The 12,157-nt window shown below is 48.5% G+C and overlaps 1 protein-coding gene across 3 annotated transcripts in view; it reads left to right on the plus strand.

Annotated features, from left to right (window-relative positions):
• The window catches only part of CIB4 (calcium and integrin binding family member 4), a 104,312-nt gene that overhangs the window by 40,695 nt on the left and 51,460 nt on the right, over window positions 1-12,157 (plus strand). For 2 of the 3 annotated variants that reach the window (XM_039887609.1, XM_039887610.1), the window contains exon 2: window positions 8,488-8,584. In XM_039887609.1, coding sequence (XP_039743543.1) covers window positions 8,552-8,584 — 33 coding nt within the window. In that variant the 5' untranslated portion in view covers window positions 8,488-8,551. Of the gene's footprint in view, window positions 1-3,909; window positions 3,964-4,414; window positions 4,450-8,487; window positions 8,585-12,157 lie in introns of those variants that run through there. The other variant, XM_039887611.1, reaches the window with a different exon arrangement.

Consider the following 12,157-nt stretch of genomic DNA (forward strand, 5'->3'; position numbering starts at 1 on the left):
ATGTACAAGTTTGTGTGTGTGTGTGTGTGTGTGTGTGTGTAAACAAATGTTTCATTTCTCTTGAGTATATACCCAGGAGTGGAATTGCAGGGTCGTATGTGTTAAAAAAAAAAAAATTATCTGAGTAAATTTTAAAGATCTTATTAGCTTTATTCAACAACTCAGAAATTGGACAGTGTCCAGTCTACCGTATAGAAAGGAGCTCCAAGGAGCTGTACAAAATAAAAGACTTTTATTGGCAGAATGGAGTGGGAACAAGGAAGTTATACTAGCAAAAATCAGATTGGTTGTGGCAAGGTCTAGTGGATGGCAGGGGTCTACCAGGCAGATGACCTCACTAGTGCTGATTGGGTGATTCCCGATTGGCTAGTTTAAGGTTCCATTTCTGGAAGAGCCAAAACTATAGTTAAATTAAATCTTGGTTTGGTGATCTGGGGCTTAGCGTAAGTAACTCCATTTTGTGCCTGTTGTTTTGTTTTTAACATATAGTACCTCTGCTTACCATCTTGAGGAGCTGCCAAACTCCTTCTAAAGTGGCTACACCATTTAACCGTTCTACCACAGTTTATGAGGGGTCCAATATCTCTGCTTCTTCACCAACACTTATCGTGTTTTTAACTTTGGCCGTCTAAGTGGGTGTGCAGTGGTACCTAACTGTAGTTTTGATTTGCATCTCCTTGATGGCTAAAGATGATGAGCTTCTTTTCATGTGCTCATTGGCCATTTAGATATCTTCTTTGGAGAAATGTCTATTCAAATCATTTGCCCATTTTTTAGTTGGGCTATATGTCTTTTTAGTATTGAGTTGTAAGAGTTCTTTATGTATTCTGGATACGAGTTTTTTCCCATCCCTTTTTGAATTTTAAGAGACATCTAAATCAAGGTCAGAGTAGGAATTGCAGTTTAAACAATTGGTAGGGTTCATTGCAAGGTGACAGAAACCTTGCAAAGAATACATTTCATCCCACACAAGAGGGTTCTCATGCAGGGGAGGACTCTGGAGAGGAAGGATGCAGAACTGTCAGGGCCGCTGCTCAATTACACCCCTTTCAAAATCCCTGCTGAAGAGGAGTGTGAGAGATTTAATAGGACGGAGGCAGGTGGAGATGCAAATTGAAAGCAGAATCATATGAGAGGGGGGATTTTTCTTCTTTTCTTTTCTTTTAAGGAGCATAGGCTTTTATTTCTTGGGCAAATGAGAGAGCGCATAGAAAAGCATTTCGGAATTACAAAGGGATATGCAAATGTAAGGTGATATTCTTATTGCTACTATTGTTATTTGTGAGAACCAATGAAAACCCTCTCTAGGATGAAATCACAGAGCCTGTGTTTAGGGGGTGGCATGGTGAGCAGGGTTTGGGGAGGACGTAGGGGGATGAAAACTAAAAGAGAGAGGAGAGTAGCAGAGTTTGCAAGCCTTGGTGACCTGTGAGGTGAGAGAGAGAAAGAGAGAGAAACGCGTGTGTGATTTCTGGCATATTCCTTTGCCTCATGTATAATTATTTACTTAATATTATTATTTAGTTGGGCTCCTATTTCTTTTCATTAATTAGACTATAAAGGAAACTTTAGATCACAGGTATAAATGGCAAACCCGCATCACTTTCAAAATGGAAGAAGACACATAAACAAATACAGCGAAAACCAGTGTTATTAGATTCTAGCTGGATGTTGTTACCGTCTGGGCCTGGAAAACTCTTCTGACTTCTCAGCCGGGCTCCCTCAGGTCTCTACTCAAATGGTGCCTCCTCAGGAAGCCTCTCCAGCCCCACATCCTCTCCATCCTTGATTTCTTTCATGGCGTTTTAATCACTGTCTAAGAGATGTTGCTTTTCCTATGTGTGTCTAGCTCCATAAGGGCAGGGCCTTATCTGTCTCATTCTCTCTATCTCCACTGCCTACCTCAATAAATAGTTGTTGAATAAATAGCTAAAAGCTCTGAGCTTCAGGGATGTTCTCTAGTTTGTTTTCATTCTCCTTTTAACAAGTGTCAACTGGGTGTTAAAGGCACCCACCCGCCCTGCCACCTGCCATTCCACCTGCCATTTGCACCTCGATGTAACAGGGAGACTTGAGAAGAAAGCAAGCCCCTAGGGTGTGACCCACAGAGCACCTGGCCCCCACCCCATGCTGTGGGAATCCCCAGGCCGGGCTTGCATTCTGGCTGGGGATTGTATCCTCCCTTGCCCACCCACCAGCTGCGGGACCCCAAGACATCACCAGCTTCTGCCTTCCCCAGATTCAAAGGGCGATAGCCTGCTGACCTCACAAAGCTCTGTGTCCATGATGGTCGACAGCTTATAGGGACACCCCTGGCGGAGAGAAACTGCTCAATAAATGATGGTAGAAACTCAAAGGGCTTAGCAGACAATGGGATTTAATTACTGACTTTGCCTGCTAGAATCCTCCCTTGCTTCCAGGCCCAACTGTAAAAAAGTAATATTATTTACCCTTTATTGAGAACTCATCATGTGCCAGGTACTTTGCTAAATAAGAGCTAAATAAATATAACGTTTTATTTTATCCTTACATTAACATTAATCTTATAAAGTAGGGATTTATTATTCCCATTTTAAAGATGGCAGACTGAGGCTTAGAGTAAGTAGTTTTATGACTTGTTCTAAATACTCATAACTGTACTATTATGATGACATCTGCTTGATCTCTCTTGGGGGGGCATGTGTGGCAAGTATCTGTTTCTTGAGGCCTGAGACCGCATTCATTCATCTCTCCCCAGAGTCAAGCTGGGTTCCTGGCACACTGTAGGTGCTCCACCTGTGTCTGCCAAGTAAATGGAAGACTGAGGGCTCCTGAGTTTCCTCTGCCAGGCTCTATCTCAGGGGAGGACAGATGAAGAAACATGAGCAGTTGCATTTCCAGAAATATAAATGAGCTCCCACAGAAAGCCCTTGGATGTTTACTTAGGAAAGCGTGTGGAAAGACCAGGGTATAACCAGGAAATCCACAGCGGCACATCGTTGGTGAGCGTGCAGACTACCCCAGACGCAGGAGCAGAGAGATGGCTTCAAGAGGCCTCTCCTGGCCTGTGACACTGATGCTGAGCTGGACTTCTCTGTCCTTCCGGATTCACTCTCCACCCTGCTCTCTGTCCTCGCAGGAGATCAGAGGAAGAGGAGAGAGTGATGCTGGGGTATTTATGACATGCACATGGGACAGGACTAGTAGCAGCTCTGTGGTTACTAGCCCCAGGATGCTGCACTATCCTGAGTGGTTTCCCTAAACCCTGACTCTGTCTTTGTGGAGAGTTCCATAAAAGTCCCTTTATTAGACCCTCTTCAAATTATTTTAATTTAATGTGCCCTCTGCTCCTGCAGGGACCCTCACTAATGGGGTGCAATGCCCTTTTCTGTGCTCTTTGGGTCATTCTTTGAGGTCAGGGTCTATGCTTATGCATCTTGAGTCCCTGCGCCTAGCACAGTGCTTGGGACATGGTTCTAATCATTAGCATTTATCGAGCATTTACTATGTGCCAGGCATTGTTACCTATATTAACTTAAATAATCCTCACAACAATCCCATGATTATCATCCCCATTTTATAGATGAGGAAATTAAGACACAGAGAGGTTGAGTCACTTGCCCAAGGTCACATGTCTTGTCAGCATGAGCAGATCTGGGATTCGAACCCAGGCAGTGTGACTCCTGAGCCAGCAGTACGATACTCAGCTTGCTATTGGGCTGCCTTTCTGTTTGTTGTTTGGCTTGTGGAGGATGATGTCTATTAGCCTCGGAGACCAAAAGAACCTATTTCTTTGCCCACTCAGGGACTCAGGAAGAATGCAGAGGATGGAATGTAGGTCGCCATGGCAATCAGATCACCTGGTCACACAAACTAGTGAACTGTTGGGGCTGAGGTTCTGCTGACAGCAGAGAGAAAGGTGGGCTTGGCATGGGACAGTGTTTGAGGTACCAGATACACTGGGAGGACCTGGAAGAATACCAGGTGGGTAGATCAGGCAGGAGATTCCGGGCAGAGGTGGGGGCTTTCTGAGCCAGGTGGGGCGAGTGGGAAAACTCTTGCCCAAAGATCTAGAGTTTGCCAGTCCGAGTAGTGGTGGCCCTCGCCTTTGCTAAACTTGCATCCATGTGGCCCAGACCAGTCCTTAGAGATCCCCTCCACATCTGTCACCTGCTCCAGAGCCTGGCTTTAGTTTTGTCTCTGATTTTCTCTCCACGTCTGTGTCAATGCACTCCTTCCCAAAGCCATCGGAGACTGGGGAGGAGGGAAGGGCACTGTTTCTTCCTCTGCCACCACCTTGGGCATCCACTGCACTTCCCTGGCTGTGGGATAAGAGCATGAGCTATTCTGCCTCAGCCCCCAAAGCTCTCATTTCCCAGGGGGCCAGGGCAGGGCTGGACAGAGTGGGCCATCAGCTCTCTGTGGTTTGTTGTAGGCCCTGACCTTTCTGACCAGAAATGAAATCCTGTGGTGAGTAGAGGGGCCCCCTTTCTCTCCCCTTGAGCTGGGGCCTTGCCTTGGCACAGCTTCACTCTGGTCCCTGAGTATGGTCCCTGTTCAAAGCCACAGAGCCCTGGAGATGAGGCTGCACAGGGAAGCAGAGACAGACTCCAGCTCTGAGGGTCCAAGATCATGATTCCCAGGCTCAATTAGAGTCGAGTGAAATGTCAGGCTTTAGGCTGCTATGAAATCCAAGGGGGGTGTGTGTGTGTGTTGTGGGGGGTTGGCGGTTCTTCATACAATTACAGCGGTGGACAGGGCTTCCTTGGGATAATGAGGAAAAGGAGGAAGGCCTCGGGAAACAGGTCTGAAGCCCATTTGGGTCATTCACCGGTTGAGTAACCTTGACGCGCTACTGAATCTTTCTCAGCCCTCCCTCCCTCTCCAAGCCTCTCTTCAGTGTCTGGTATGTGGCAGACACTGTGATGACACCGGGAGGATAACAGTGAGCAAGGCACAGTCCCTGTTCTCATGCAGGTTACTGTCCAGTAGGGAAGGCTCCAGGTCAAAGACTTCCATTACGATATCCCCTCGTGGGGCTGCAGCGGGGGTGAAAGGCATGAGAGACGACTGAGTGCTCAGACCAAGCCAGGTGCTCAGCAAAACCTTGTTAGATGGTACCTGAGCTTACTAAAACATGGGGTGGGGTGAGGTTAGAGTGAGGAGACCACTCTTACACCTCCAGGACTGGGACCCTCTCCCCCCATTCTTTCTGCTTGGACTCACCCTCCCGAGCCCTGATGTTCAGCCGAAAAGCCACACTTCCCACTCTCGGTCTCAGACAAGGCAATGACTTTGCCACAGGTATGAGACTCCCCAGGCACAGATGAGACTGAGGGGCGGCCAGAATACAGGGAGTCACAATGCCACATTATTTTCCTTTTAACATTAAAATTCACTCACTTTTTAAAAAATATACAAAAATATGACAAAACTCCAAATGATTCACATCCTACTACCCTATCGAGATTTTCTAAAAAGTAACTTTTGAATAAAAATAAAATAGAATTTTAAAACATAATATGTGAGCCTGGCTAGAAAATTCAAATAGCATAGAAAGTTCTAAATGAAAAGTAAAAGCTTCCCTCCCCTTTTCGCAGGCCTTCTCCCCCAAAGGGGCCACCATTCAGTCAGTTTCTCCATTAGCTTTCCAGAAGAATCTCTCATAGATAGACTGCATACAGACTTCAAAAATTTTAGCCCATTCATATTGTAGCATTTACCCATTTATAGTATAGCGTTCGTACTGTTCTAGACCTTTAAAAAAAAAAGTTTTTATTCTTTTTTAATGGTTATGGAGCATTCTCTCCTATGGAAGAACCATAATTCATTTTACCAACCCCCTATAATGTATACTGTTTATGATTTTTAGCTTTACCAATCATGCTATATTAAACGTTTATGTACAAAGAGCTTATCCAATAGGTGAGAATAAATCTATAGGAGAAATTTTGCGTGATAATAATTGGAGACTTCTCAGTCTCAAGGCCCTGTCCTGGCGGTTAAGCTCCTGGTCCTCTTAGAAAAACAGAAGGTCAGCAGGTAGAGTGGTTATAAGCCTGGGTTCGAGGCTCAGCTCGGCCACTTCCTAGTGGTGCAACTGTGGGTGTTTCTTACCTTCGCTGATCCTCAGTTTCCACACTTATAAAGTGTGATATGAGAGTGACGGAACTTAACCTCACATGGTCGTTATGAGGACGATCAGATGATCAAATCCACGTTAGGAGTTAGAGCAGCGCCTGGCACAGGAGTCAGTGCTGAGTATGTGGTAGCTGCTATGTTCATGGTATTATCATCTTCTTTTTGCAAATGCGAAATGAGGTGATTTGCCCAAGTCACACAGCTTGGAGGTAGCAGACAATGGGACTAAAAGCCACATTTTCAGGCTAAAGTTAGGATTATTTATAAAATACCTACAGGCTGTACCACAAGGCAAAGGACTATTGACCCCAGGGCCCAGGTCATGAAGCCCAGGCTGGAGATGGAGGTCTGCACTGGAGCTGCGTTCTCAGTCCTGACTACACCATAGAAACATGGAAGCTCGTAGAACCTATAGGTTCCTGGGCCCTACCTTGGCCTTAAATGAAAATCTCTAGGGGTGGATTCAGACCCTTTCACTAGCTCTCCACATGATTCTAATGTGGGACTCAGCTGAAAACCACTGAATTAGGGAGCCTCGGAGGCAAGGCATGGACGGGATGCCAGAGAGAGGTATAAAAACAGCCACAGAATGCCCGAACTGGATGGAGCCAGGGGAGCATAGAGACTCATCTTCCAGAAGGCAAACTGAGGCCTGAGAGGGGGCATGGCAGGTCTGAGGCCCCACCAAGTGTGAGCAGTGGCGAGGGGACATGGCAGGTGCAAGGTCTCTCACCAAGTGTGAGCAGCAGAGGAGCAGACAGTCCCCCCCACGTCTGGCGAGGTGCAGAAGGAAGCCACAGCCTGGGCTGCATGATTTCTGGCAGGCTGAGTGTGTAAGTTTTTCAAATGGCTTTGACTTTGAGTCCATTAGTGATTAATTCAGAGCTCCACTTAGAGCCGGCTGATCCATATTTGGAGGAGGAGAACATTTTGTGGCAGCTGAGAGGCAGCCCACCCAGTCCGCAGCCTGAGAAGACCAGGCAGGGCCCTCCCCACCGTACCCCTCCCCCACGAGGCTCTCCAGGGGTTTGGGCTATGGGTCTCCCACCTGGGTGGGGGTGAGCACTTTAGGGGTAGGCAACACAGCCTGAAGAACCTGGTTTAGAGTTCAGACCCCACTCCATCTCCTCCAAGCGGTCTGACCTTGGGCACACCCCTTCAACTCTCTGAGCCTCCATTTATCCATGTACAGAAATTATCACCCCTAATGCCTCTCCCAGGGGTGGATGGGAAGACTCAATGAGACAATGTGCTTGAGCGCACTGGGCTCACAGAGCTTGGTAAATGAGGACAGAGGCGGCAGTGGGAGGACTTCCTTTTCCTTCCTGACACCTGCCTTCTCTGGGCTCCTGGGGAAAGAGCTGGGGTGTCTCCAGCTCCGGCTTCCATACTGAGCACTGTGTGACCTCAGGCACGGTATTTTACCTCCCTGAGCCTTAGTTTCCTTGTCTGTAAACTGGAGATAATGGTCTCATTCTTGCAGGATTGTCGTGCAGGTCATAGGAAAAATTTCTGTGTGAATTAGCAGCATGCAGCAGGCACTCCTAATGATGAACCCTGGTGGCAGGCTGCGGGAGTAGTTTGCCCTGGGCACCAGCACTATAGGTGCATGGCCTCAGGGAATTCTTAAAAATTAAACATTTACTGAAGGTCGATCTGCTTTTTATTATCACCTCTCACCAATAATTCTAACAATGACAGTGATAAAATACTCCTTCAGGCTGAGACAGACGGCTCTCACCGCCCCCCGCCCGGCAAAGATGACTTTCTTCTCCTTGTTGTCCTTCAGTTCCCTGCAATACTCTCCTGGAGAATTTCTCCCCCTACCCATTCCTCAGAGTCTGCAGAACCAGCTTGCTGGGCTTAAGGCAGCCATGTGGTTTGCTGGCTGCGGGAGGCTGGGTGTGAATCCTGACTTGGTCACACTCACTGAGTGACCTCTTTTCTCTGTGCTGAAGGTGGGACTGGGCACATGGCCTGGGGCAGCATGTTGGCTTTCCCAAGCAAGGTCCTACTGGTTTCCCCATCTGTAAAGGAGGGACTGGACTGAGTGACAACAGAAGCCCCGTCCAGCTCTGACTCCCTATGACTAACACTTGTAGAGTACGTTCCAGGCTACAGAGCACATTCATGCACCTTCCTTCACACCAGGCTCGTTTTTTGCACCACATCCCCCCACCCCCGCACGCCCGCCCTCTGCCCCGCCAGTGTGCTGGACACACTGGAGCCTTGGGGATGTCTCTAGAAGGGTGGAATGATTTATAACTGTCTTTTTGGTGTTACTCTATCCTGGGTTCCCCTCCTTCAAAGACAGCCCAGCAAGGAGGGGGCTTGGCGGTCTCCACACCCCAGTTCATCTTTTCTTAGCATCCACGACACCTTCCTGAAGCTCTGCCCACCTGGAAAGTACTACAAGGAGGCGACGCTGACCATGGACCAGGTCAGCTCTCTGCCGGCCCTGAGGGTGAGTCCAGGATGGTGGGAGGGTTGGAGGCGGTGTCCCTGGAATCTGCTGAGGTGGAGGGGTGAGGGTGGCTCAGAGATTCCATGTGCTCCCTAAGGCTCCTTGCACTCCAACAGGCTGTGCTTGCCTGAGCTGTCAGCACCCCCCAGTCCCAATCTTTTAGGGACCATTCTTGAATCTTTGCCCCTGCTGTGAAAAGGGCCTGCCCTCCCCCCAGGGTGCCCGGAATGGCCTAGAGGTATATAATAAAAGGAGCTCCCTGATCACTTCTGAGATTTTAATTAAAATTTGTTCAATGCATAGAGAGGCAATGTTGGCTTAACAAATCATGACGATGTCAGACTTCCTGATTTTTCATTCGGATCTCGGCAGAAAAATGCTTTGAATTTGTCATTGTGCAATAGAACCCATCTTCATTTCTGTCTGGAACACGATGCACTCTGAGAGCTGTGGGCACCTCTTGGAAGAGGGACCTGGGGGGAAGGCATCCTGAGAGAGCCATCACATGGGGGGAGGGGGCTACAAAATGACAGAGAAAGAACGCAGAGCTGGGGCTTGAGATAGAGGCAGGAATGAAAAAGACGAAAGAATGAGAAGAGGCGTGCGGGGGTGTGGCGATGGCTGGGGTTTTGGAGAGGAAGGGAGCAGGGTCCTCAAAAAGGTGAAATAATTGGAGAATGTACCTGTGCCAGGTACAAAAGGGAGAACCTTTCCTTCTCACATCCACACCCCTCCACACCCACACATGCACATGTGCTCAAACACACCCACGTGAGGTGGCTGGGACTTCTCTGGAACCGAGGCTACACACTCAGGGACCCGAGGGGCAGCCCAGAGAGGCAAGGCTGAATGGGTGGGGGGTGACATCACTGGTCAGTCCCCGAATATCTGAATGTCAAGCGTGGAAAAAAAACTTAGAGACCACGTGGTCTAATCCCTGTCAAAGGTCCTTCATCGTGGTTTTATCCATTGGAAAACTGAGGTCCTGAGAAGGAAAAGTCTTGCCCAGGGCCCCTTGGTGGCAGAAGCTGGGCCATTGGTCAAGACTCCGACCCCCAGGCTGGGCCCTCTATTTCTAATTAGGGCTGAGCTCAGCATTGACCATGTGCCTGAGTCTGCAAGGCATCCTGGGAGCACGGAGGAGCAACCAGGAGGACTGGCATGGAGAGTGTCAGGTGATCTGTGGCCCAGCGCCCTGTACGGACCCAGCACACCCCAGCAGGGCCTGAGGGCTCTGCTCTGAGCCCAGAGGACAAACACTGGCCTAGGATCAGAGGGCCAGGTCAAACTCAACTCCATCACACTCCACATATGACACATTTCCCCTTTGAGCATTAGTCTCCTGTCTGTAAAAACAGTTGGACACTCTGTGTTGTGTGTAACAGACAGCACACTGGTGAGCCATGGTCCTCAGCATCCACCATCCACTCCTCTCTTCCATCTTAGGGATGGGGGAGCTAGGGGCGGTGGATGAGGAAGGCAGCAAGGCTTGAGAAGAATCGAGGAGGGGCAGATGTGCAGGAGCACACTGGCGATGACCCTGGGTGGTTTGAGGTCTTCTTAGCTGTGGGCTCACCATCTGGCAGCCAGGCTAGGGGGTTGATGCAGTGGGAAGGTCAGGTTGCTGTAAGGCACAGTGATGGAGATCTGCGGAGGGAGGGTCTGTGAGCAGGCCACGCTCACAGGTCCAACCCAGGTCTGGGCCATTTCTGGAGCACCAGACCCCCTAAGAGCTTGTTCACTGGACAGTGGCTGGGAATTGAGGCAGGGTCTTGGATCGAGATTACTTTAATTTTATTTTTCTTATCTCATCTTTCTAAATGGTCATTATTTTAGTCATGGTCAAATAAACTGGAAAACACAGAAAAGCAAAAATGCAATAAAAATCATCAGGTAGCCCACCTCGGGGAATGACTGTCATGACCATTTTGCCTTATTTCCTTCCATACTTTTTTCTATGCAGATATGTAAGTGTTTATTTGGGTCACATTTACTTTTTGGTATGTTTTTTGTTTGTTTCTTTGTTGCTTTTCCAACTGGTTCTGAACAACCAGAACCGTCTCATGAATTAAGGACACTGAGCCATTGCCACATCTAGAGAACTAGGGGACAAGGCACGGGGCCCGCCACAGAAGAGCTGGGTTTGAACTAACTTGCTAGCCATGCGATCTTAGGCAAGTCACTTCACAAGAGGAATGATTGAGGGTTGGGGAAGCAAATAGATCCTAACCGAAGAAGCCTGGACGGGAGGGATGTGGGCACGGAACCGTTTTCCTTGAGAGAGGACAGGCCTGGGTCCAGGTGCTCCCAGGCTTAGGCCTGGGCCAGGACCACGGTTTCTTGATGAGACGAGGAAGCACTTTCTAATCTTCAGAACTGCGTGCAGAGAGAATGGGCTCCCTGTCACCGAAGGGCAGCAAGCGGGGCCGGCCAAGCATTTCACCGAGGTGTTCTAGCAGCACACACCTAGGTATCAAGATGAGCCTGGACTACGTGTGTTGGTGCTTTCCTTCTCACTCTCCGAGTCTGTGGTTCTGGCCCTGGAGCTTGGCTTACTTTCTTTTGTATCGTCTACCAAAGTATGTCCCAGAATTTAGACTTTAGACTTTCATAGCCCCATAAAATTTTAAAAAATTTTTCTCTTTCTGAGGAAGGACTAGCTAGAGATGCCAGAGTTCCAATTTTGCCAAGTAAGGACATTAAAAAATATGTCAACCACAATCACCATCATTTTTTTTAAATGTTCATTTTAGAACAAAAACGTAAGAAGGATCTAATCCAGAAGCAAGAACAGTTCTTTCCATCCACATCCCTTTCTGTCCTTATTTTTTTTCCCCTTTGTTACTGGTTGTCAAGGACCTTGTCACTCACTATTCCTGGTCCTCAGACTAACTTCTGGGGATTTAGATTTAGCACGAAGGTTTCCCTCTGTGTCTTTCCGATCCTGGACGAAACAGAAAACTTGTTTCCCAAAAAGAGCAAGGAGAGGTTTGCTGGGAGGTGGGGGCCTGAGTGACCTTGTGTCCTCTACAGCCCCAAGGATGGGAGCTGCGTGACTCACACTGCCCCGAACACATCTGTGGAAAAGGCTTTGAGGACGGGACCCCAGGGAGCTCCGGGCACTGCAGTAACTTGGCTCAGGGTCTTGAGTGGTCTGGGAAGAGTGTTCTGTTTTCTTAGTTTGGTTTCACTCGGGGAAAACGTGAGTTGGTTAGTATTGGGAATAGGGTCTGCCCGTCAGCGGGGAGCTAGGCGGGAGAGCAGCCTGGGCAATAGAGGGTAGTAGGAAAAGCTTGCTGACAAGGATGCCCTGCCTTTTCCACTCAGAAGATTTCTGTTTTCTTTTTGTCTGCTGCTCTGTTTGATGTCTTTAAAAGTGAATTAGCTCAGCGTTTCTGTTCTTGTAAATAACAGTCCTGCTTTCTGTAAACACGGATGAGTGGTGGCGTGGTGTGGCCTCAGTTTCTAATTTCCGGGCCCAGGACGGCGGGTGGCAGGACCTGAGGGAAAATCTCAGGGTCTCAGAGCAGGTCTGGTGGATGTTTGCACAGTGAATGGGGCCGCCACACTCCT

This window comes from Pteropus medius, unplaced genomic scaffold (genome assembly GCF_902729225.1).
Source record: "Pteropus medius unplaced genomic scaffold, Ma_sr-lr_union100, whole genome shotgun sequence".
In the NCBI taxonomy this organism is placed as follows: domain Eukaryota; kingdom Metazoa; phylum Chordata; class Mammalia; order Chiroptera; family Pteropodidae; genus Pteropus; species Pteropus medius.